General features: G+C 39.8%; 3 protein-coding genes across 4 annotated transcripts in view; 1 reads left to right on the top strand and 2 right to left on the bottom strand.

The window, feature by feature from the left end:
- LOC144643847 (uncharacterized) overlaps positions 1-26503 on the top strand; it is a 158983-nt gene that overhangs the window by 77306 nt on the left and 55174 nt on the right. The gene's annotated exons all lie outside the window — the stretch shown is intronic.
- LOC144643844 (uncharacterized) lies at positions 350-19691 on the bottom strand. Of its 2 annotated transcripts, XM_078503225.1 has the most exons (4): positions 19602-19691; positions 8780-8934; positions 2999-3926; positions 350-2482 (listed from the first exon to the last, which is right to left on the bottom strand). In XM_078503225.1, the coding sequence occupies exons 2-4, from the start codon at positions 8908-8910 to the stop codon at positions 1271-1273; spliced, it is 2271 nt and encodes a 756-aa protein (XP_078359351.1). In that variant the 5' UTR covers positions 8911-8934; positions 19602-19691; the 3' UTR covers positions 350-1270. The 2 variants fall into 2 exon arrangements, with proteins under 2 accessions (XP_078359351.1, XP_078359352.1); XM_078503226.1 differs by lacking the exon at positions 19602-19691 and having other exon boundaries at positions 351-2482; positions 8776-8902.
- LOC144642253 (uncharacterized) lies at positions 22120-25389 on the bottom strand. Its single transcript, XM_078501234.1, has 3 exons — positions 24669-25389; positions 24101-24409; positions 22120-23959 (listed from the first exon to the last, which is right to left on the bottom strand). The coding sequence occupies exons 1-3, from the start codon at positions 25387-25389 to the stop codon at positions 23151-23153; spliced, it is 1839 nt and encodes a 612-aa protein (XP_078357360.1). The 3' UTR covers positions 22120-23150.

The raw sequence follows: 26503 nt of genomic DNA, 5'->3' as shown, positions 1-26503 counted from the left end.
GATACTCCTTTTTATACTTTCACTTGCCAAATTCCTACGCTTTTGCAGTATAGTCTGTCTGTCTTCTATAGGGAAAAAATCGTGGGGAAGAGACTAGTTTACATCAGACGAGCGCTTAGTTCTGGTTTGCTCGCACGGAGCGACTAGGAATAATTCTATTCCGCTCTCGATGGGGTGCCAGTACATTATAAACTCCCCCGCATTGAAATCGCCGGTACCTATTTATAAACCTGAGTGGAGAGAGGCACTGTGAAGGTAATTGTCCTACCCAAGAACAGAACACAATGGCTAGGATTCAATCCAGAACCCAGTCCACTAAACATTAGCCCACCAAATAATAAAATTCGGTTCCAACCTAGCCCTCAGTAGAGAAAGAAGTACAATTAGTAAATTAAAATGAAAGCAAGGACACAAATTATTAGAACACCTTTGGCAAGACACGCTCGTTCCTGGAAAGTGAGTTCCTATTTGCCAGTTGTTACTTAAACACAATGTAATTTTTCCGATAATCAGTATAACTAAATATGATTTTAACACTGATGAAGGTGGTTATTCCAGAAAGGTCTGACTGTTTTAAGAGTACTAAAAGCACTCCCGAACATATTTTTTACCATTTATTGATAACTAAATAATTCCCCATTACCTGTCTACTTCGCGTCAAGAATTTGGTGCGGAATAAAAATATTAAAACGTACTTGCTATACAGTGCGATTAGTCTGCTAGTAAGTAAAAGTTATAGGATCAGTAGTTTTACATGACTAAGTTATTTTAAAAAGACCTCATTACAATTCAATGTCATACGACAACAACCTGGTAGGTTCACTGTCTTCTTTTCTATCCTAGATGATAGTAGACACTAGCGCCAGCTAAAACATGTCCATGTTAGACGTAAATTCAATTAATCTGCACATCCTCCACAGCCGTAGGAAAACATACTTTTTACTATTTATTGATAACATACTTTTTACAATTTATTGATAACTAAATATTTCCCCGTAACCTATCTACTTCGCGTCAATAATTTGGTGCGACATAAAAATATTCAAAGTAATCTAAGTTTTTACGATGTTCTTTCTGTACAGTGTGATTAGTCTGATAGCAGTTGAAAGTTAAAGGATCAGTAGTTCTACATGACTTTGTCATTAAAGACCTGGCAACCATCCAGTGTCATATGACAACAACCTTGTAGGTTTACTGTCTTATTTTTTTTTTATCCTAGGCGATAGTAGACACAAGCGGCAGCTTATACCTGTCCATGTTAGATGTAAATTCAATTATCCTCCACAGCCACAGCCGCCACAACCTCCACAGCTTCCGCACCCCCACCACATCCACCACATCCACCACATCCACCACATCCACCACAACCCCCACATCCACCACAGCCACCACATGCACCTCCGCCAGTTTCATACTTGATGTAGGAGTTGGTCGGCACAGTGTTGGCATAGTACCCTGCTGCCACTACAAGCAACAGATCTTCGTTGTGGATGCTTCGTGGTTTGTCTCTCTGGCCTAACTCCGCTGCTGATGGTTTCATGTAGTTGGTCTTTCCTGGCAACGAATAAGGTTGGCACAGAAGGTGAAGAATGGCTATTGAAAATCCAAGTGCAATAGCTTCCGGTACGTCATGCACATCTGGTGGAAACGAAATCATGCCCGTCCGCAGGTCAACGTCGACCTTTATCTTGTTGCTCAAAATACCTATCGAGAACTGGTCTCCTTTTCTCTCTACGGATTTCCACTCCTGCGTTCCAAAAAGGGAGAAGAACTTAATGGAGAGACTTCCAGGGTGGCCCTTTATGCCAGGCGTTCCCTTGACACCCCGTTTATCGGGCGTTCCAGGCATCCCGGGCACACCAGGAACACCCTTAACAAGCCCTTGCCATTTGCCAACGCAGATGCCCCAATCTTTACTTCCTCTAATGAGCATTGCTCTTTCTCCTGCCATCTCATCCACACTGCAAAATTTGTCCGGGTTACTCACTTGCTTCTTCGTCGGAAGTACGTCTCCGCGGATGAGATGCGCGGTGCTCACAACGATCCCGGCATGGTTAAAAACCTCTACGGACGAGAACAGCAACAAAGCAGAGTGCATAACTTGGCAGGCAAACGCTTCTCGTTTGCCATAGTCAAATAACCGATGCACTGACATTTCACAAGGTGCTGAAGATTGAGCTAAAGTAAAAGGAGAAAGGATTAGCGTCGGCGAGCTCAAAATCGGGGCTGGATGCTGGACTGTGCTGAAATGCTTCTCTGGTCGCACTGTGAAGTAGTATCTATCCAGTCTAGGTGGATGGGCCACGGTAGTGAATCGAACGATGAGATTATCAGCCATCGTTAATTCGTGCGTTACTGGTTCAGGCTCCATGGTGCTTTTGTACGGGACTCTTCCGACGAGATAGCTCAGAAACAGGTAGCGGGCAGTGTCGTCAAATGACTGTGTGAGGCAGGGGCAACTTCGTCGTTGGTTAATACGAAACTAATCATGAAGAAAAGAAAAATAAACAAATGCAAGATCACGATAAGTTTCTTACATACATGCATCTGTGCAGGGTCACTAAATGATATAATATGGACTATTGACCAAGCTTGCGGTTAATGTGGCTGGATACTGCCCAAGTTAATTTTTGCGTGTTTATATATCAAGACGCCTCTGCAGTCGATGTCCATAATCACCTAAAACAGGACCGAGGCCAATGTCCAGCCAGCTTGGCCGAACAAACTTGGATAATAAATTATTCGATTGATTATATCTCATAAGGGACACCGCGATCCGCCCGTTCGGAAGTCCAATCACAGCACAGGATGTGGTTCACTTTGCCTGCTTTGGAAACGGGTAAATTACTTGTATCTGTATGATTTATACTTAGTTATACGTTCCGGTATCCAGGATACCATATATGTCCTTCATGATTACAAGAATCTTACTTGAGTAATGGTTTAAAGTTAATAAACGTTATTATTTCTTTAACTTTTATGTGAAAAGTGGCCTTACCTCAAGGGTGTTGCTTTCCTTTGTGTTAAACTTGAACGTCGACAGCACATTGTTGGAATTGTGAACTCTGGCAGTTGGTCCACGAACTCGCGTCTTAAAAACTCGTTCGCCATTTACGACATCGATTACCACTGTGTACGATTTAGGTTTTGGAAGGCCTTCAATTTCTAAACTAGTCAAGACCACGGTGTACTCAAGTGCTGCCAGCCAAGTATAATCAATGGGTTTAGCTTGTGTACTTGTCTCGAAAGGGGGCTCCCCACGGAACATGGCGCCATTGACCGCAAATTCCTGGCCAGCTTCTTTCCATTTCTTTCTCGTTTTCTGATCAGACGTTGTTAGCTTTGAGCCAGGCCGCCGATCGTTTACAGAATCATTGTGATTGAACAGCTGTCCTAGGATTTCAGTGGTGTCGCGTTTGTATATCAGCGGATGTACTTGATGCGCATGCCAAATGAGGTCAAAGTCATAACATGGTACGAAGAACATGTCTGGGTTCTGTTGTTTGAGCATGAGGTGCTGTTTATATCTTTCCAGCGCTTTAGTCAAGAACATCCTATCTCCGTAATGAGGTAGAGAAACTTGATAATAAAATACCCTCTGTCGACCGCAGGCCGCCGCGATGTCATACTGAAATCTCGAGTTAAAATCAGGCGCGTTACTAACAGGGGCCGTCAGATCAACTTCAAAAGGTTCGGTGGAGTATAACTCCATCCATAAGGCCATGGCCTTTTCAAGTCCCCTTTTGCGTTGCTTTCCGACTAGGATCTTATGATCCACCAGAGTTGAGACAATTTTATTGCAGTCCTTTTCGTAGTTGACGGGCGACAACATGTGCACATGCCACACCCAGGCAATGTCGAGTGGCGCTGCGACTTCCACATTACCAGGCGACTGAGCAAGCAGTGGAAGCCAGAACAGTTCATATCTGTATGTGTTGTAAAAAAAAATATTACATCACATATATAACTTTGAGTAAAACGGAAACGAATTAATTGAAGGCGACATATAGGTGGCACTGAAATGTAGCAGGATAAACTCCAACCCTAAAAAGTGCCTTAACCGGCAAACATAAGCTGGGGGGACGCTACTACAAAGCGGACTTAACTCAGCCTAGTATACGCACAGACATTCAAAGCAATTTTCCTGATAAAAATGATTAAAAAATATAATTATTTATATAAAATTGCGCAAACAGCGTAAACATATGAGTTTCTGTGGGTTTGTAACGAACTTTCTCGGCTTAATAGCAAGGAATAAAGACTCCATATTTCTAGGTGCTTATGTCATCATATAACTACGGGATACCTGTGATCAATGAAGGAAACTGAACAAACTGCGAGCTGAAGGGTTCCATCGCCTGATAGTTGGCGGGAACACCCGAGTCAAATTTAAAGTCGATAGAAACCGAGGACGAGCAGTCTGTACGTAATTGTTTTAGTGTGACCCAGTAACTGTTCTATTACTGCGCCTTGAACATGCCAACCTGAAGTTCATAACCTTACTAAAGGTTGCGTTTCACGCTGCCGTCATTCATTATAACGACAGTAAACCATCTTCCTTGGATTAGAGTTGTTTTCACTTGTTTGTGGAAAGTAATTCGTGTTTACATTGGTTTTGCATTTCTACGCTTAGTGATTGGTTTAAAAATCTCGCGCAACTTTCTCAGCCAATCAGAAGTAAAACTAAAACTAATCGTGACACGCTTGCGTACGTTTTCCCGCGCTTCGTACCGGCTAAATGTACTTTAGTCAGGTACCCAGGAGTCCAAAATGTGACACCCAAGGGCATTTTTGTCTGATTTTTGGCAACATAGCTATTTTTACTAAATCGAGTACGATGATTTCGAAAATCAATGTTGCCAAGCTTAATTCTTGCGTTAAGATGATGTTTTGATGCATTAAATTATGACGTCATTGTCCAAATAAGGAATTTTCTTTCCTTTAGCTATTTTAAGCATAATTCATCCAGAAATTCGTTCAAAACATTATTAGTATACTGTAAAATGATTTTAAGAATTTTCTGACAGTTTTTATACCGTTTCTATGAATATCAAGCCGTCCAGTGAGAATTGACCACGCCCTCTCATAAAAATTCACTTTATCACGGGTATAGTGTTAACATTTTGTTGAAAAATGAATGTGATTCTTGTATTAATAGTAAGTTGTAATTGAATTGCTCCAGAAACATCAGCGATGTTTGACATACACCATAACGACTGCTTTTATCCACAAAGAGAGTGGCAAGGAGAGACAGAAGCAAGATAATGAAGCTGAGAATTCTCTACATTCCACACAACAAAATTCGGGTTGTTCTTGTCACGGACAAATGAGACATTGCAAAAAATTGCCAAGAAAGATCTCGTGACTCTAGAAATAAAACAAGATCTTTCGATTGGACAGACTCAGCTTGAACGATTCGTGGAATGGAGGCTACTATCTTCAGACAGAGAGGAAGAACGGGAACGGGAAGAAGGGATGGAAGACAAACTTTCGTGACCCTGTTCGCAAGAATAATCCACCTCTATTTGCCAGCCTTTATGAAGTCAAAAGTGCTGCAACTAGCCCCAAAAAGAGAAAGACTTTAAATTTGCATGGAAACCAGAGTATTTTTTGTTGTCTTGTGACGGTGTATGAAGGCAGGCGCGAGATAAACATGCAAGCCATATTGTAGCATCTGAGATATAATGCCGGTACCACTGTTTCTCGCAGAAATGAACCCCACAAAGTGTGAAACAAGTCAATTTTAGCAGACGTTCTCAGAGAAAAGGTCAAGTGCCTAGAGTCAGTTTGTTCTTCGATGGCTTCGCCCTGGTGGCAGCATACTAATTATGGTGGCAGCTATTGGCAAACCAAAAAATGCAAATGCTTTCGGCGGCTTTGCGGAATGTTACGTGAACACTGTTTTACGGAAAGGTCCTGGATACCACAGGATCGATGTGTTACTCGATGGGAGGCACTCCATAAAAGCAACGACAAGAAGTCGACGCTCCGAGAACACGGCGCGGCCTGTGAGCAGAGTCATTGAAGTACGTAAGAGAGGTTCAGTTGCGGCCGATGAAGTAGCGAGCATTTTTGGCACTAGGAGACAACAAAGCGGACTTCGCACGGATTCTCTCAGATGAACTTATCTCGCAGGCACTGCTCAGATCCTGGCCTAGATGTAGCCTTTTTGAGATCCAACCAAGAGGAAGCCGATACGAAGTTTGTTCGTTATGCAGTCAGTCTTAGCGGGCATGTCGACAACATAATAGTTTCCACTCGAGGCACAGACTTGCTGTTACTTCGAATTCTCCTGGCACATCGATCGCGCTAAGCTCTCATCAACAGTGTGGATATGAGCAGGAACTTCAGAGAATTCAACGTAAATACCTTTAGAGGATGTCTCAGTAAATCTTCCTGATAACTCGTCAAGTTCCGTTGTTACCATCTCACACCATCACCGGCTGTAACAGCACCTCTTCCATCTGTGGAGAGTTTTCACAGAACACTTTCTTCTTCTCTCCTCGGTCGGCGAAGATGTCCTCGAAGCTGACACCACTACCTCCGCAGAAAACGTTTGTTTGTTGAATGTATAATAGGGCCTCTTTACATGAGAGTTTTCGTCCCGGGATGAATTCATCTCGGTGTCTGGTCAATGTCTTGTTACTGTCTACATGATTTCGTCCAGGGATGAGTTATATCGTCCCGGGATGAACTCATCCCGGGACGATTTCATCTCTGTCCTAAGCACCGGGATAAAATGTCATCCCGGGATGAAACGTGACAAAAAACGCCATGTAAACAGTCCGGGATGAAATGTATTGTAATGTAAGCACGGGCGAGATGAACTCAACTCGGGCGGGACGACTTACGTCCCGGCATCTCGGGATGAACACGCTCATATAAAATGAAAACTTTTTCATCCCGGGTTGAAATTCATCTCGGCTCTCATGTAAAGAGGCCCTAAGAAATCCGATCTGACCACTGGCTATCTATGTGCCTCTTCGCTATGAATTTAGAAAATCGCATGTCATGTGCACTGGGCTGTGTAGATGCACCAAGACCGACGCTAATTTCTATATCAACCTGCGCTAAAGCGCTTTAAAGAAACTTGTTTAAAAAGCAATATTTGTTCAGTGTTTTTGAAAAAGTTCAGAAGATATATGAAAAATATATACAATATTGTTATGATCATTTTGAATTCGTTAATTTTACATGCGTTCAACCAAAGTCTTTATCATGAGCCTATAACAGACAAAGTGCATTGTGAAATAAGTTAAATTCAGCAATATACAAGACAAACATTAACAAATTGACATCAGTTTTTTATGCGTCTGTCCTGTTATTGATGATAAATAATACGCTAAAACGTGGTTCAGCTTTCTAATTTCATTGACAGCATACATTCCCGCTCACCGCCGATTTTCGGTAACATCCATTTCAATAAACATCCAGATCTCGTTGCTCTCAGGTCGCACTGGTTTCTTAAGTTTTAACCGATAAATTTTAGATGATTTCCTCATTGAAGACTTCTAGTATTGTGGTATAATTCTCGCCTCATCAGAATACAGCTCTAAATCAGTGCTGAAAAGTTTGACAAAACCTTCGCTGATTGCGTCAGCTACGAGTTTCATGCGTCTGTACTCTTATTGACAATAAAAATTAGCCAATCAGCGCGAGAGAATTCGCTCAGTTATTGTAAAAATAAAGTTTTATCTCTAACTATAACAACGATGATATATTACGACATTAACTATGATGTTATTTCCATTTATTTTACCACAAAACTTAAACAAAATGCTGAAACAAGGGAAACTCGATATATGAAAATTGTAATGGCGTCATTCTTGATGCTCGCTAGCTCGTAGCTTCAGCATGGCAAGACTACAACATTTTTCTTTTGTTATTGCAACTATAGCGATTTGTTAATACAAAAATCGCCTTTGTTCTTTGACAAAATAACAAAACTACACCCGTGATAAGGTTCCCGTGATAGGGTGAATTTTGTTTTAGAGGGCGTGGTCAATTGTCACTGAAGGGCTTGATTTTCACAGAAACAGCGTAAAAACTCTCAGAAAATTCTTAAAATCATTTTTACAGTACACTAGCAATGCTTTAAATGAATTTCTGGATGTATTATGCTTAAAATAGCTAAAGGAAAGAAAATTCCTTATTTGGACCATGACGTCATAATTAAATGCATCAAAACATCATCTTAACGCAAAAATTAAGCTTGGCAACATTGATTTTCGAAATCAGCGTACTCGATTTAGTAAAAATAGCTATGTTGCCAAAAATCAGACAAAAATGCCCGTGGGTGTCACATTTTGGACTCCTGGGTACCTGACTATTTGCTTTGAGTTTTGATTGGTTTACTTGATTGTCTGTGTTCTATCTGATTGGCTAGAGTGATTACTTTGGTTTTGGTTTTACGACACTCAATTGAAAACTGCTCTAAACAAAATGGATCGAAATCCACCGATAATTACAACGCACGGACGTAGCCTTTTCCCAGTAAACTTCTGTTACAGAAATCCATAAATCCTATTGTTCTTTCTCTGCAATATATCGACGATTGCAACCGTGAACCAAAACATCAGTGTGGAAGCGACTGTAATCATCGATGTAATGCAGAGAGAGAAAGATATGGTTTTTGGAGGGTTACTAATTATAACAGATAACTACTTCGGCTCACAGCTTTATTGGGTACATGGCAGGCAGCTGAGTTACATAGATTCTTTGTCATTTCGTTAAGGACGTGAATCAACGACAGAATGTAAAACAACAATTACTCACATACCTTCTGATTGCGTTCTGAACGTGTGGACCAGCATATAAGCTTGGGTACTCATCAACAAGCTTTAAGAACTGGCGTTGAGCAACAGCCGCCTCCACCAGATCGATGTTAATTAGTGACTTGTCGAGGGACATCGCGATTTGTCCTGATTCACATTGCTAACAGGAATTAAACAAAGACATGAATTAGATCAGTTAGAAATGCGAGTACAATCAGGGATTCCATGATGATATGAGACTGAGGCAATGACGAAAATATAATATTGGTGAGAAATGCGTATCGATTTGCTTGTTTAAAGCCGGTAATTGGACGCAATATTAATGATTTATTACACGAGTAAGACAGATGAGAGGACCAATAACGAATTTTTTGTCAGAATAATTTATTGCTGATATTGGACCAAGTAACGATCCTACAGCTCTATTTCGATCAAGTCTTGTTATTAACCTCTTATTACCGAGCTACCTCGGGACTGTACTGAGAGAACTTCAAGCTTCGTTCTTTTCTGTACAGACCTCACTTTCCTCGATACGGCTTGTCAAGATAGGGGGCCGACATTTTCCTATTGACGCTCTCGCGTTTGGTTAGTAAGCTGTATATGCCCAAGGGCACTGAATATGAATCCACTTATATAATTTTGCTGTGATAACAGAGACTTCGGAAAGCTTTGAATCTGGCGTCACTTTACTGGTATATGTTCGTATCTGAATACTGAGAATTCACTGACGGAATTTTAACATGAAAGACATTCTAGGCTTAACTTTTTTTGGTATCGGGAATGGATCTATATAGCTGGATCTCTCAAATCTCTCACTGCGTCTTGGTAACATAATAAGAAACAAGAACATTGAGAAGCTTGAGAAGCTTAAAATCGGGTGCTTTGCCTTGAAAGGCAGGGTTCAGTACAGCAGAAACCACGAAGCAGTTACTTAAGTAGCACTCAGTCCGACTGTGTTTGTGCAAGTCACAGGGCTTGCATGAGCTGTATTAGTGTGCATAATATAATATCTAGAACGTTGTCGAGATTGCATTATTACTTAATGACATGATGGTTTCAATTTATAAATGTATCTCACACAATACAAATAAACGATTGAAGTAGACGACTAGACAATGTAAAGTTTGACTTAGCAAAGTGCAGTGTATTGGTAATACTGTAAGGTGCGGTTTCACCTGACGGTTGTGTGCTTTTCGGTATTTTCCAGGCATTGCACTTTGATGGGACAGTACTACAACTGTTTACCGGGGAACTACTATTGTCAAGAAAATGATCACAACTTGTTGATGAATGATTGAACATTTGTTTCATACCATTACTGTAATAGCAATTGATGAAGGCTTTTAGTACTGAACCAAAGTATAAGGACTGGGAAATACTGAAACCCATTATCAGCCACCTTAAACGGAAATATCTTGTTGGTGTTTCAAGGAATACAAGGAAACTTCACTCATCCCACGTATCTATGTATTGCGGTATTTTGTAATTTTTTGAGTGATTTTTGGGGATGTTTGGCAGGTGATAGTTTTTTTAAAAGAATTAGTAAAATTTAGACAACTAAGAAATATTGAAAATTTAATGTGAATTTAACATTGGAATTTGAAGTTAGAAATTGGCAGACGGACACCAAACAGTCCCGTGACATCCTGGAGTGTTTTTGCATGGAGGTCAACTGTGTGATGATGTTTCCATTTTTTTCTTCAATCCCCACTGATAAAGAACTGTTGTTGGTGTTATGTTGGTGTTATCACATGTCAAGCCTTTAACAAGGTATGAAAGAACACAAGGATTTAAATTATTCTGGTGCTCAATTTTTGCGTAACTAAAATTAATGTTACTCAAATTCCTGATGGATTCTGTCTTAAACTGTTACGAGCTTAGTATTTCCAAATTATTGCATGTCAATGTAAGGCAAGACAAGACATGCCTTGGTTCTTATGTAATTCTCTTAAAAACACATAAGATATTGACTATAATTTTGTCTGTGCTATGGCAATTCACAGTGGGGTGGTCTTGATGTGTCTTTAACTTGTAGACTGGACTGGACTAGTAAAACGCGGACTTGTAAAACGCCTCTAGACACTTCGAATTCCTTGGCCACAATCATCTTACGGCTCTCTTCAATACATAATGTCTCAAAAAAACAGTAACCTCAGAAAGAAGTCAGAAGCAAATAAGGTCGAAAGACCGAATTTGAACATATAACGGCAAATGTTCTAATGTCACGAACGTAGGAGTCGTGTAGGCCCGTCACCTTTATTTACCACATACTGCCCACAAATTAAAACAGTACCCTCAGAAAGAAGTCAGAAGCAAATAAGGTCGAAAGACCGAACTTAAACATTTAACGGCAAATATTCCAATGTCACGAACGTAGGAGTCGTGTAGGCCCGTCACCTTTATTTACGATTGACTGTTGATTTCTGGACGGGCCCCGTTCTACCTCGTGCGAGCAATACAAACGACTGCACTCAACAGACGTCAAGTAGTGGAAAGAAAGAAACATATGCACACAACTCATAGCATCAATCCCGTTGTTTTAGTAGGGGTTTGCAGAACGAACATGTGCTATACTGCAAAAACATCTCCACGCTAAAACAGACCATAGAGTGCTCAAAAAAGCTAGAAATATGCCGTCGAAGAAACACACAAGAGCTTCAAACACAAATTGTTTCGCTCGCTAAACCGTTTAGTTTCCGTTTAGTGTCCGCGTTCTACAAGTCCGTGCTTAACAAGCCCTCGTTTTACAAGTCCGCGTTTTACAAGTCCGCGTTTTACTAGTCCTCGTTTTACAAGTCCGCGTTTTACTAGTCCGCGTTTTACTAGTCCGCCCTTTACAAGTCCGCGTTTTACTAGTCCGCGTTATACTAGTCCGCGTTTTACAAGTCCGCGTTTTACTAGTCCGCGTTTTACTAGTCCAGTCCAGTCCTCGAAACACAGTATGCCAAAACTCCCCGCCCTCTAAAGATAAGTCCTTGACGGTTCTTGTCGTTTTTCGGTGCCTATTCATCTTCGGCATCTTTCTCATCCACCTCTCGTTCTGTCCTGTGTCTGTCATCACACGAAAGAAAAGCTGATTCTCAAAAAATCTGCCACAAAAGGAAATTGACAAAAACAATATGAAAACCATATATCGAAAGTTTCTTATTCTAAAATTTTATCATACGTCTTAATTCAGAGCTACAAAGAAGTTCCTCCTTTTGAGTTATTAACTGCGCTGCGCAGTTCTTGCTCTGCACAGGGTTTATTATTATTATTTTTCGTTTTGTCGGTGACTAGACCCAGACCTCCAAGCTTGAAGCCACGCGATGTTTAGAAGCTGCAAATCAGTAACAAATGGAAAATGTTTTTTTTTGTCTTTATAAAGTATGTTTAGTGTGAACTATTCGATTTTGAAGCGTGTGGTTCATGGAAAATACTAAATTTCCACGCTTCCAAAGAGAAATATAATTTAGCGGGCCAGAATCTATGAATACGTTGGTGGAAAAGAATGTGCTGACATGACAAGTTTCACTTTCGATCGGCCAGAGCTCAAGTCACGTAATCTTTTTGAATCCGTCGTTCTTTACTAAACAAATTTATTGCAAAGTATTTCTTTTTTAAGGGTAATCTATTTTTTTTTTTTTTTTTTGGGGGGGGGGGGGGCTATGTCATCGAAAGGATTTTAGAGATACAGTGTAAAAAGAAAAATTCCTCTCACAAACATGCCCTGACTTGTACCGCTTACGTCATTCGGTATGCTTGGGAAATACCCTCTGTTCTAAAAACAGCTTCAGCGTCCGCGCGTGGGAATTCGGCCAGAATTTGCATAATTTTATAAGAAAAATTATTAATCGCGGCTAGAACAAGTCAACCATGAAATGTCACACAAAGTTTGTCAGACGCTGCATTTTTACAGCCGCCTATTGTAATACGAAAACCGAAAGAGGGGCAAAATTTTGAACTGTTAAACAGGTTCAAAACTAGTATTTACTTTAAAGAAACTGCGAAACATTGTCATTGGGCCAGTTTTCAGTTTTATGTAAATAACGAATACTGTAGAAATTCTCGCGGATACTTACGTTTCTGACGTGAAGCCAAACGTTCTTATGAACTGATCTTGCAGACCCAGGGGAAGTAATTGTAAACTTTCGCCCGAAAAATCCCGTCGTCCCGATAAGCGATTTTTTTGGTTTCACGGATCAGGATCGTGGGAATTAAATCTGGCCAGCATATAGCATTAGCATATAAGAAAAATATTTAATTGCGGATGGAACAAGTCAACCATGAAATGTCACACAAGGTGTTTTCTTACCATCTTGTTTGTCAGTCGCAACATTGTTTGACGCAGGTAAAGGGGAGGGGGGTGCATTTTTTGTTCCCCCCACATGGCTCCCCTAAAGTGCTCACGAGACCAGCGCAGTTGTAAGCTCTAAGAGCTCTTGTTGATACTGTTCTTACAGTACCTCTTTCCACTAGCGAAATTTTACAAAATTCCTTCGCGGCGAAAAGGTAGCGCGAATCCAGAACAGACTCCAATCGAGAGTGGGTTAATTCTAGATTACTATTAATTAACTATTACAACATTCATTTTTAAAATAGTTTCCCAAGCCGACTAAGCTAACTAAACGTCGAGTGTATCTTTCAGTAAACAAAACATGCCGTTATGACGCCGGAAATCCAGCTCACGCATACTATACCCCGTGACTCACGCAAACCTCCGACTTACGTGCTACTACAGTCATTCCTTTCTAAACATTTTTTTTTTGACCACCACCGTACCTTTCTACCCAAAAAACTCATGAAACCGCCCGGTTTTAACCTGTTTTAACCTTTCAAAAATTAGAGCGTTCGAAACTAAATAAGATCCGTAATCACAAACAACATACAGCCGTTTACCAGCACTCTTTAAAACTCCTGAAACCCTTCAAAATCAGGCAAAATAAATCTTTGAAATAACCTTTATCAATGTTTCTTATTTTTTATTCAGTTCTATAAAATGCCTTTCATACACTACTGTCAAACAAAAATTTCAATTTCCTCAAAGTTTCAAGACAAAAGAATAAAAATATTTCGTGCACAATGTAATTTGATTAAGCAATTTTATCACGTCTAAAAATACTTCAAGCAATTCAGTGAAAACCCGTTTTTTTTTTCGTATCAACGAAAACCACTTTCGAATAATCAATACATAAAATAAAATAAGATCAAAAGGAAGAAAGGAACCTTTCTAATTATTTGAAGACTTTCAAAGCCGTGATATATGCATCCAATCCGCGATAAAATTTAATTACAAAAAATCCAAGTTCTATTTTGAATTCCATTTTTTTCAGTGAACTTTATCCAACTTGTGAAAATCCATTCAAGTTCCTATTAATACTGTACATTCCAATTTTCTCTCTTCAGAGCGTCACTAACAAATCTAAAATAATTCCAAAACATGCTGTACAAACATTCTACTCTTTGTGACAAACGACTTGACGACCAATTGTTCGAAATGAAAATCGACACAGTTCTTCCTAAATAAAAAAAAGTTTTACGGCGGAGTCAGGCTCAAAAAATATACCGCAAGATCACACCCCCATTCATAGTCAGAAACCAGCAAACCATCTAGTTTGCTAAAAAAAACACTGCGTGACATCAATGACGTTACCTTTTTCATTTACAAAAATAACTTTAACTTGTCAAAGTAAGTGCAATTTCACAATGGTGAATATATCGGCCCAGTTCTCGGCCGGGTCCAGTTCTCGGCCACTTTGTGTTTAACGCGTTTTTTCACACTCCAGTTGAATCAAAAAGAAAAAGGTATTTCCTTCAAACGATAGACTGATTCATGTGCTTTAAGTATCTTGCCGGTTTGATCGTTCAATTCGATATAGAAAGCTCACACGTCGAGTTTACGCGGAGGTAGTTGTTTGTTTACGGCTCCAAATTCATGGATGTAGTTAAATTCGTATTTTATCCAAAAGCCCCCACCATACGAGCTAATTTTTGGCATGTGAAACGTAGAATAATTCAGCTTTCTGCTTTAGTTAACTTTTCGTTGAACCGTTGTATTTTTTGGTCTTAATTTACCTCAAATTTTTTCTTGCGACGTTTGCGTATTTGCCAGTTCTCGGCCACCCTGCTCGCTATCACAGCTTAGCGCTTGGTTTTTAATATAATTTCATCTGCTGCTGCCAGAATGAAAGAAATAAATGTTTTAAAAATAAAGTTCAATCTTATCTCTAAGTTTTGAGCTGACTCTTGTCTTGTCTATTATTTCTACAACACCTAAATATTTCAAGACCTTTTCACTGCAAAATAATCATCTAAATGCACGGGTCACACAATGCGGTTTTGCCAGAACCTGCACATAGGCAACTAGGCGCGTTAAAATCCTTCTTTTCTAAAGTAAAACAAAGCATCATAAAAATAATTTGGGATCGATATAGTATAAATAGGTTTACAGAGTGATTTTATGACTGTGAAAATTAATTGAGCATTTTTTTACAGATAATTACGCACACGCTTTTTAGTGGCTGGGAACTGGGCCAAGGTGGCCGAGAACTGGGCCCACAAATGGAGCTTTTATTTTTATTATTGCTCGGGCAAATTAATTTTTGACCGGTCGATAGCTTTACACCAAAAAGCTGAATAATGTAGCTAGCTCTGGAAGAAATTTCAAGTTCCTGCGGTTCTTCTGAGGTAAGAAATACAAGTTTACGTCAAAAGTGGCCGAGAACTGGGCCAAGGTGGCCGAGAACTGGGCCCACAAATGGAGCTTTTATTTTTATTATTGCTCGGGCAAATTAATTTTTGACCGGTCGATAGCTTTACACCAAAAAGCTGAATAATGTAGCTAGCTCTGGGAGAAATTTCAAGTTCCTGCGGTTCTTCTGAGGTAAGAAATACAAGTTTACGTCAAAAGTGGCCGAGAACTGGGCCAAGGTGGCCGAGAACTGGGCCCACAAATGGAGCTTTTATTTTTATTATTGCTCGGGCAAATTAATTTTTGACCGATCGATAGCTTTACACCAAAAAGCTGAATAATGTAGCTAGCTCTGCGAGAAATTTCAAGTTCCTGCGAATCTTCTGAGGTAAGAAATACAAGTTTACGTCAAAAGTGGCCGAGAACAGGGCCCCATACTGTACTTTGCACCGTAAGCTTTTTTCTCTGTCCTTCCGCCGAAGCAAAAAAACACAACCTGATTACACATTAACCCAAAAGTCGACCAAGTGTGCCTGCAACGATTTCCTGTCAAAACTAAAATGAAAACCATTGCGGTATGCGTCACCCGTAGCGGTTTTGTAGCAACCCCGAGCTATCCCCGTCTTTTTGGCCGCGCCAGGAGACTACGCTCTAGGACGACCAAAGGGTAAACCTTAAATCGGCCACGCCCGATTAATAAAGGTTTGAAATATTGTTACTGGACCCTTACGGTATATAACTCCAAAATGGTGCTGTCAATTGCGAGAAGTAATATATCAAACACGAGAGGCAGTGTTTCATCGGGATATCCAAACACCGAGAAGAGAGTTGAAAATACGACGCGCAGCGGAGTATTTTTGACGAAATTCGAGGTGTTTGGATAGCCGATGAAACACTGTCTCGAGTGTTTGATATATCTTCTCAATCGAAACAAAAACTACGGAGTAAACGGAGAAATAAAATCGTAAAAATCTATGCTAATTAAGATCGTGTTTCCAAACCACCGTCACGGTTATAATTTTTTTTGTTTTAAATTGATGAATTATTAATGAGTTTGAGAAGGAATTTTCGCTCTGACCAAAGATCTTTTAGAGACTTGTCCTTCCGATAAGAGACAATTGGTAGGTTAGAATATATATCACGTGCGAGTGTGTGGTTCTCAGTTAGGGACCGGTCATTATTTATCACCTGGGGGGGAGCGGAGGTTTTTGGGCTAAACATGGTGACATTTAGGTGATCCCCCCTTAAATGTTGTTTCATTGAAGTGATCCCCCCTCATTACCATCGATAACTTTCGTGATCCCCCCCCCCCTCCCCCTCGATGTCTTTGCACCCATTATTCAGTTATCAGATATGGAACCCTGGCAAAAAAACTACTGCCAAACCCACACTTCACCAAACTGGACTTTTTTAACAGCAGTACCCAAAAGATTTACGAGTCTGTGTCTCGTCACAAGTAGTCTGGGTTCAGGAACTACCTGCTTGATCAAGAGGAAATGCGATGGGCCCTAAATAAGATAGAGGAGCTGTCAAAACTGAACAATGCGAATAATTTACTAAAAGAGTGAGAAATACGGAGTGTGCACGCCAAAACATTAAAAAGTTCATTTCAGGCATAAAGAGCTGCATTCAAAGGCGATGAGCTCGCCTGTTTAGAAGAAGCACAAACTTAAGGCAAATCACTGCGCTGTACGTGGAACCTCAGTCCGCTTCAGACAGGTTTACAACAGCGCGTATCAACCTGTCAAAGAAGTTTCCTTATACCAAGAAACTCACCAGTGTCAAGAAGAAAGAAAGAAAAAAGGAAGGTATGAAATACCAAGGAGACGAGACTCGAGAAGAGGGCACGTCATCTCTTTGGAGACTTGACCTCAATCGAGGTTGCGGGACAAAATTTCGGTTCAGTTGAAGGGTAGAGTTTGGGATAGCATCAATGCTGACTTTGCTAAGAAAATAACAAGGCGTTTGGATCAAGACCCTTTTCTGTGGCTACTAGGAAAGGATATTTTTAGCATGACCTTAACCAAAAAATGTAGAACAAGTAGCTGCATTTTAAGGCCACAAAATCCAAGGTCAAACTGCTATAGGGGACTAATGTTGTTGAATCGGACGATGAAGCTCAAGAGGCAAATGAAGTCGTCAAATCGAATGCAATACAATCTTTAATGCACTCTTGCCTTACAAAAATGTAACGGATGATGAGGCTCATGAGACAAATGAAGTTGTTGAATTAGATAATAAGGCTCATGAGGCAAACGAAGTTATTGAATTGGATAATGAGGCTTATGAGGCAAATGAAGTTGTTGAATCGGATGACGAGGCTCAAAATGAGACAGATGAAACAGTTGAATCCAGGAGGCCATTCCTAGAGAGGCGATAAATGCTTCATGTTTCAACAAACATGCTATTTCACAATGTTTCAGTTATCAGGAGTAATGGTTCACAATTTAGAATTTACCTGTCATGTTCAAAGATGAATATTAGCTTAGCAGTTTATTAACGGAAAATATAGACTGAAGTGTTAACACAAAACGTTCTTGATATAAATTGAAATGTGCACATTCCCCAGTATGACAGCATCCGTTTTCTATATAGAAATGTGTTAGAACACTCCAAATTGCAATTGAGACCACAAATGCTTTCATCTCCCAGTAGAATTTATTTATATGTGTAGAATTTATTTATTTGTATTCTCGGCTCAAACTGGAATTATCGAAACAGATCATGTGAGTGTTCCCGCATCTGAATCCTTCAAAAACTTTTAGTGATCCCCCCTTTAGTGCTCTCAGTTACGACTGATCCCCCCTTCTGTTCATCTAAATATCAAGTGATCCCCCCCCCCCCAAAAAAAAATCCTCCGCTCCCCCCCAGGCGATAAATAATGACCGGTCCCTTATGAAGAGCGAGTGTTTCATGAGAATCTTTTCTAAGATTCGGGGTAGCCGGGTTAAAAGTAGTGACAAACGGCAGTTTTCGGCAAAGCTTTTTTCTTCGAGGTCCTTAGGGCAACCTCGTTCGAGTAGTCGAGTGTGAAATTCTAGCTTCGAAACTCGAAAGTTTCTTTAGCCGAGTTTGTTCTCAGTTAACGCAAAGCTTCTCCTTTGATAAAGCCCTTCTAAATACTAAGAGGGTGACATGAACATTTGAAAAGGCTTCAAATGAGTTTGAACATTCTAAATTTTGCTGTCAGTGAACAGTGGTCCTTTGAAAACTTCATTATCAAGGAAACATTTTTTTGGATGACATTTCATGCGTGAATTTGATGGTGGCGTGGAATGAATTTGCGAAATCAACAAAGTTATTTATCTATTTATTTCTCGGATATTTTCACTGTCATCGATGAATCTTTTCCATAGGATTTGTTTTTAAGGGCTGGCTCCTAGTAGCTTTTCTGCGATGTGAGCCATATAAAAATGACTGCAAAAGCTAGAGTCATGGGCAAACGTCTAGGGTAACTAGAACTGCTTCTTCTGGAAGAGGAATGTTTTCTTGCTTCTAGGCGATATTTGTACTCCCAGTCGTTACTCTGACATGGTAGACTTTCCTACAAGTCGAGTCCACACAATTTATTAAAGCCCAAAGTGCGAAAACGAGCGCAAAGCCGCAGCGACCAATTAAACCGGAAAAAGAGAAGCGAACGACCGTGAGAAAGCCTATATACTAATGTATTTTACTTCATCTGCACAAACTCACAAATTCAATTCCCCTGAACCTCGTTATGTCGATTTCTACAGACATAAAAACATGATATGAAACAAGAAAATGCAGAAAATTACATGACATGCACGAATATTCACACTGAAACAGAAGTTAAGTTGGTTAAGCTGTTGAGAAGCTGGCATGGAGCTAAATAAACAACTAATTGGCTATTAACATGCACTGCTATACATCTAAATATAATCTTAAACTATTACAAAAATGATTTTCCCTTTTTGAGATTTCTTAACAAGGACAATTGACATGCTTAAAGAGACAGTGCACTTTACAGTTACAATTAACACTTGCGTTTCACCAAGTATGAAATAAAAGCTGCTAAGCTTAGACCAGCAATATCATCAGTTACCTTCCGCCTTCGATATTCTAAAGAAACGTCTTGCCGGGGAGTCGGATGTTTTGATATATCAAGCTAATCACTGCGAGAAATAAAAAGTTCAAACCTTGTTGTCCAACTGAAATTTAAACGCGCCTTGCCTAGCTCTTCCAACAGTTCTCACTCTTGTGTTAATATAGAAACATGACGTTTGTGATTAGATGGCCATCAAAGATTTTAGCATAATATCGAGGCTTTGGCGGACGTTTTATTTGGCACGAGTGGTTGCCAGGTTACATAATCATGATTAGAAAGACACTTTATGCGACAAGAACAGGGAAACATGTTGTATACCTGTATGCCTTTGCAATAAACTTCAAAATTTCCCTCAGGATACTCTTAGCAGTGATCTAGACACAGAAATGATGGCGTCCGTTGCTTCGAAGAAAGACACGAGTACATAAAATACCGTATGGTGCTTAATGGAATGCGACAATTCCAGCCAGGTGGATACAGTTCAGTAACCACTTAAAGGCTAAGCAACCAATATCTCTATCTCATATTTGGCACAGAGAATTGTAATGATTTTATGAGGCGTGACCAAAGTTGAAAACAACATGAACAAAAGACTACTCTGATACAATATCTAAGAAACAAAAATTCATTAGTTAAAGAGATATTCTAGAGGGAGCAGTTGCTTTCCCAGATGAATCATTAGCTCATTGAATACAGATACAAATTTACTGTTTTAATGCATGGTTTTCTGCAAACCTTGTCTTGACCAGTTCCGTTTATTGAACAAAACCCTTAGTATTCTGGAAATCACAAAACCGAATCTAATAATTGTTTTATTGTACGTGCATTATTTCAAAGAAAATATAAATAAACTTACATTTAGTTATAACAGTTATGATCATGAGTGAACTTAATTTAGTCTGAATACTCAACAAACTCAAAGGAGACCATTTCTCGGCTAACCCTTCTATCTTTCTCTGTTTTTTGATCTTTTTTTCCTTTCTCTTAGTTCCTTGCCCCCCGATGGGGGATAGGGCCAGAAATTATATTCTCTCCTGTTTGTGTCCTAACCTGCCCAGACCCTGTCCATCGACACTCACTGCTCCCTAGGATCTCCACCTTGTACTTTGCCATCTCTCTGCAAACCTGAGCAGTCTTTCCGGTGCTGTACATAGTACGCACGTTCCAACATCCCACTCTCACTGTCTTCTTAGGGGTGAGTCAACGCCCTTATCCGCATGCAAGTTTCCTTTCGGCTTTCACCTGCATTCCTCATACTGCTGTCCATCAGGATGATGGAGTCGTCTCCCATAAGACAGCAGGCCGCTGATCTCTCTCCTAGGTAGTTATCGGCACACTCAGGAGAGTGACCTTGACATCAATTTCCGGGTTTCCGTAATCACCTTGATTTTACGGGATGGGGTGATTGGTGGAGGACCAGCGATTTTCTGTCGGGTGTCCTTCCCACGGGTACCAGATATTTAAAGGCGCTGGAAGCTCGCCTTTCGCCATTGTCACTCAGCTACGTCATATTACCAGGGTCACCAAACGTGGAGGTGCGACATATGACTTGCTGGCCGAGGCCTTTTTGAGACGGTAGGCATTTCTCGGCACTTACGAGAGCTACCTAGTGGCAACAGCAGCTCTCACCGGGACCTTTTACCAGCCTTTGACTCCCCTTGTTTTTTTTCCTTTAGATACTTTTTAATATCGCCTTAAACGTATAGAGAATTGAAGACAACTGCACTCAGGCTGGGCAATTCGGGCGATCAGCTTATTTCCAAATGTAACATAACAAGTGGAATTACAATTCTGGTGATGTACTGCAACTGGTGCGGCAGACATTTGATCGCTTGAAATTGCATACGTCAAGTTTGTTAAGTTTTATTTTCCAGCTAGACAATCAGACAAATATCGATGGTTATAACAACTAAACGAACAGGCCTTATCCTTTTTTGAATGGTTTGCTTCTAACATCCATTTTTTCAGTCCCGTGAAGAAAAAAAAAAAGATTGAACTAAACGGCGGAAAAATCGTTCATCTCCATGCAATTTACATACATATAAAAAAAATCCCGTAAAGCAGAAGAAAAGACACACATTCTTGAAGTAGAACATTCGATCTGAAAAGGTTTCCCCAGAGAACCATGCCAACATTAAAATTCGCTGCCGCAGGTGAATGAACTGAACTAATTATAATTATGTATACCTCTATCCCTGTGAGGTATGGGAGGCGTGGTGGCCGAATGGTTTGTACACTGGACGACTGAGTGCTCCGGTTCGAGCCCAAGCCCGGGCCACTACAGGTGTGTTATTAGGCAACAGACCTTACTTCCACAATGCCTCTCTCCACACAGGTGTATAAAATAGCGCCGACGAATTTAAAGCTTCATTGTCTTATTCTTATTTGCCTTTTTCGTTTTTTTTTTCTTGTATCTATGGCAACGTTATTGTAAGAATTAAGTGTGTCATAGTTTGAACAAAAAGATGTATCATGTTCAGTGTAAACACGAGATTGATGAGAAGTATAATAACTGGTTTCGTTTCTCATTTTTTGGACTATTTATTTGAATGTTGGGGTTTACAAGGCTGAAGAATCTGATGAAGATCCAAATACTCAATATACTAAACTTACAAAAGTTGATTTATTAACTGACCACAGTTAATCAAAGACTCACAATATTTAAGGCAAAAGTTAAAGCTCTTTTTCAAATTACAAATAATTACTCGTGAGAGAAAAAAAAAACTACACCGAAGCCCTTTACTAAGCTTGCTGACTGCCAAATGGCATCGAACTAGAAATGAGTAAAAAATATCCACGCATTTATATTTCATCAAACTAATAGTAGAAACCGCTTTACAAAAACATTAATTTTGTATCTATAAATAACCTGGAAAAAGTCCTTACTAAGGAAAGAATAAACACGCCTAAATGCATCGTTGAGTTATATAAGCTCGTGGGAAGTTTTAAGAACACGAGAAAGTTCACAGAAAAGCACGAAGCGCAGCCAGGTCCCTCTCGCGCTTTTCGGGTGTTCTTAAAAATTACCAAGTGCTTATATAACTGAACAATGCTCGGGAACTCCGAGCAAGTTTTGCTATTCCATTTACAAAACTAATGTTCAAGGGATTGCGCACGCTCAAACTCGTGACGAAAAGTAGGCCTTATAATAGTAGGCCGCAATGAACTCGATCCTGTCTGACCAATCAGAGCGCACAATTCCACATAAAAGTGGTGAAGCTATCCACGTTGGCAAAATACAAACCCTGGAAATTTATTGCAGCAAGTAAGGATTTTTTCACCGTGCGAATCAACCACTTTATAATTACACTATGACTAGAGCATAAATGGTCACACTGTATAAATACAACGATTATAATGGTTACAAGTGGTTACAAACTAACTACAAACCAAATACAGTAGAAGAACTGAAAATGATACATAGGTGATATTTATCGGTGGCTACCCAGGCGGACTAACTTTAAAACTGCATTCTTAACTAAGCTTTAGTTAGACACATTCTATCGTGTCGTCAAAATACTTAGAGTTTATCCTGATTACAAAGTTATTTTTATAAAAAAATTGGCCCGAGGTTTTGCGACCATTTAAGGTCGCTTCTTTCAAAACAGACTTAAAAATCCGCAACCTGTGAACTTTGAATTTACACGGCAAGTTCTTTAGTATCAGCATTGTTATCTATAACTGCATCTGCTTTCTCGTTTTTCATTTCACGGTTGGTTGTTTCACTTTTTCTCCATTCCTTAACTGCCTCTCTGATTTCTTCTTTTTTTCGGATTTTGCTCCAACCTTGAAGACTCTCCCTTTGCAAGAAGATATCTGCAATTTTTCCGCTCAGAAATACTGCGGCTGCTGATATCAAAGGCGAAAAGTTGTACTCTTCACCGAAAAAGACAATAGTAGCTAATGCCAGCAATAAAATACTTGATGTTATTAACACCGTGACGAGTATGCAAAATGTCTCTTGCTGAATAGGTAAAACATTGCGCTCATTGCAAACAGACCAGAACAATGCTTCTGGTATCGTTTTAGGGTTAATTTTTGCATTTGGGAAATTAGCTAGTTCTTGGTATTGTTTAAAAATCATTTTTTTGACTTTTTTGTACCTGTTTTGATAATTACCGTAATAATTAACAATATTACGTGTTAGCACATAAATGAAAATCACATAGGGAGTTGTTTGTTGTGCATTTATAATTAACCCCATTGTAACAAAACCGAACATTCTAATGAAAAAACGGCCGCACATACAAACAGCAAGACTGAAATAAATGATCCACACAGCAAACAATGCGTTAAAAAGACATGAAATCTTGCTCCAGAGGCGCTCTTTTTTGCAAGCCTTATGAGCCCAGGGGCACAAAAGGGATTTGCCAAGCAAATTGTTTTGAAGAACGACATCAATAATGTTTTTTATGAATTTTATGAGAACAACAAATGGTGAATAACGAACTGTATGCACAAGAGACACAAAAAGAAAAATTATCCCTAAAATTGCGCCACACAATATCCCGTAGACTGCAGTGAACAACAACATTAAACCGTATATAACAATCACAAAAGTGGTTGCAAAACAATATAATATTTTCCAACGGCGTTTCAGATATTCCAAAATCTCTTTTGTTATTCTGTTTGGTCCATAAAACTTGTCATTCCCTACGTTATTCTTATATTTGGTTACCCAGGTTTTGACGCATTCTGCACTGATGACTGTTTTTGCCAGGTCTTGAATACTCTTAGCCAACTCTTTTTGAAGCTTGTCGATTTCTATGTTAGACTCTGCAAAATAGATCAAATTACCGGGCATAAAGAAAAATATGACTGCAGGGATTAAACAATAGCGGTTTCTTCGAAAATCAAAGAAATAATAAAAGAAAACATTCTCCTGAATTGCGTTTTTGGCTTCAATTTCAAGCAAAAAATCAAACAAGAATAAGTAATTTAGACCGAAGTAAATGTATCCAAATAAGGGGCAAAGAATGTAACAAAGGAAAAACAATTTAAAGAAATGGCTTGTTTCCGGAAAGGGCTTAGCGCATCTCGTTATCAGATTTGAGAATGTTATTGGACTTGAATCATCAACAGGAATTTCTTTACAGGACTTTTGTTCTAAAAATGAGAAGTTTTTGGTGGGTCGACTGTGTTTGTTCTTGTTGTTCACTAGACAAAAAGAGGGAATCCGGTAACAAAAGTAGGACACCTGGCCAAGAGAAAAACGCGATGATAACTCCAATGGTTAGCTCGTGATAAAACAAACTTAACCATATGTCCTCTTTTGCCGGGAGATCGCACTGCACTACAGTCCTGTTTCCTCGTTTCTGTTTCCTACAACAACGGTACTCGACGTTGCCGTAATACAAAGCGGTCAGCTTATCCATACTCCTTTGTACGACTGAAACACACACGACATCTTCCGAGGGTAATGGACTGTTGGAATCATGATCATCTATAACCTTCTCTAGAAGTGTTCTGGCTACCACGATGTCTTTGCTGGTAGAAGTCAGGTTTGCTAGGCAGCCTCGCGGTTCATCACTCAAAGCCACCTTCGTACTCCTGACTTGATTCCTTAAAAGGCCGAGCGATAAAACCTGATACTGGTAAGAGAACGACAGCATAGGCTCATCCACGCCTCGTGCCCAGGTCCATCTGCTGGGAAGGAACCTGTCATATGACTGCAGTGGGTTGTAACTCTCGTTCCCGACGTTCAAATGAAGATAGACCATCCTCACACCATGTTCAGAGGATTTTGTTCGGAATTCAGTAGATACGTCGTTTCCATCGGTAACGAGCTTACAATGGGTCTCACTGTAGGTCTCGTTTATAGCTCCAAGAGTTGACTTTGATAGCCAGAAGATCAGTAGCAAAGCCGCTTTAAATCCCATCTCTGCTGCTATGTTATTGTGCTTGGCAAGGAACAATTTCTATAAAGAAGTTAAATGTTTGGTTTGCTTACTTGGTTTTTGGCAATACAGCGAAATGTGAGTAGTGTTTTCCATTTCTTGGTGCATACAAATATCTGATAACTAGAGTTGCTGATAAACCGCGATTAACCGCGTGAATAATTGTGACAATTTAAACCAAAGGTTATAATTAGTTCAGTTTAGTTGCATGTCAATTAAGAGTGGGAGACGTGAAGCTCTCATGCAGTTTGATGTCAGTATTAAAATAATTCTTGAAAACTATGCACATGACAAACGATATAACTTTAGTCAAGATATATAACAAAGGAAAGGTTCCTGCTATGAAAGCTATTTCACATAATGTGCCTGCCTCAGAATTCACTAAATGACTCATCTTCAAAAAAAGATAAAATGGTATACCCTTGTACATTGCCATTAAGCCCAGTGTACAAAAAATATAAACAATTGTACCAAACCGACTTTAACATCGAATGAGACGAACGGTGGAGAGGGAAAGGGCTGAGTTTGGTTCGAAAGTAGAAAGTGGTGTAACGCTGAGTTTGGTTTCAAAGGCTGGCGAGAGAGATTGCAAGTTCCCATTTCTCAGTCAGGGAAGACGAGGAAAATATGCCGATGATGGTAAAATCTACACGAAATGTCCTCTTAAAAAAAAAAATGATTGCAAAACAAGACAGCCGGTTCCCAGAAATTCTCAATCGGATCCTCCGCACAAATAAGATATTTTTGCCTCGCAGTTTACTAACACATCCTTAATTAGGCCAGGGTCAAAGACTTTTCTGCGTAAAATAGTTTGCATCGTTACTGTTCTCAGTTAATCTTTGACTGCCAAAAACAGTACCAAATCCCATCTTAAATGAACGAAGTCCCGGTTTTGAACCAAGTCATAAAACTCGCTGGCCTTTAACTTACTCAGTCTTGTTTATATTGAAAAATAACCAAATATAACTTACGGGATAGAGTCCGAGTCAAACTGAAACCACACTCAGGAGCTTCTCGAGGCTTCTCCAAATCATACTCCAGTCACTGCTAGTAGTTTGCTGGCTAGGAATGATCGACTGACAAACTCCAGATGTGC

This window comes from Oculina patagonica, chromosome 2 (assembly GCF_052425735.1).
Source record: "Oculina patagonica isolate OP01 chromosome 2, crgOcupat, whole genome shotgun sequence".
Lineage (NCBI taxonomy): Eukaryota > Metazoa > Cnidaria > Anthozoa > Scleractinia > Oculinidae > Oculina > Oculina patagonica.
Note: the sequence above shows the minus strand (reverse complement) of the source record. Positions and strands in the feature narration are given on the sequence as shown.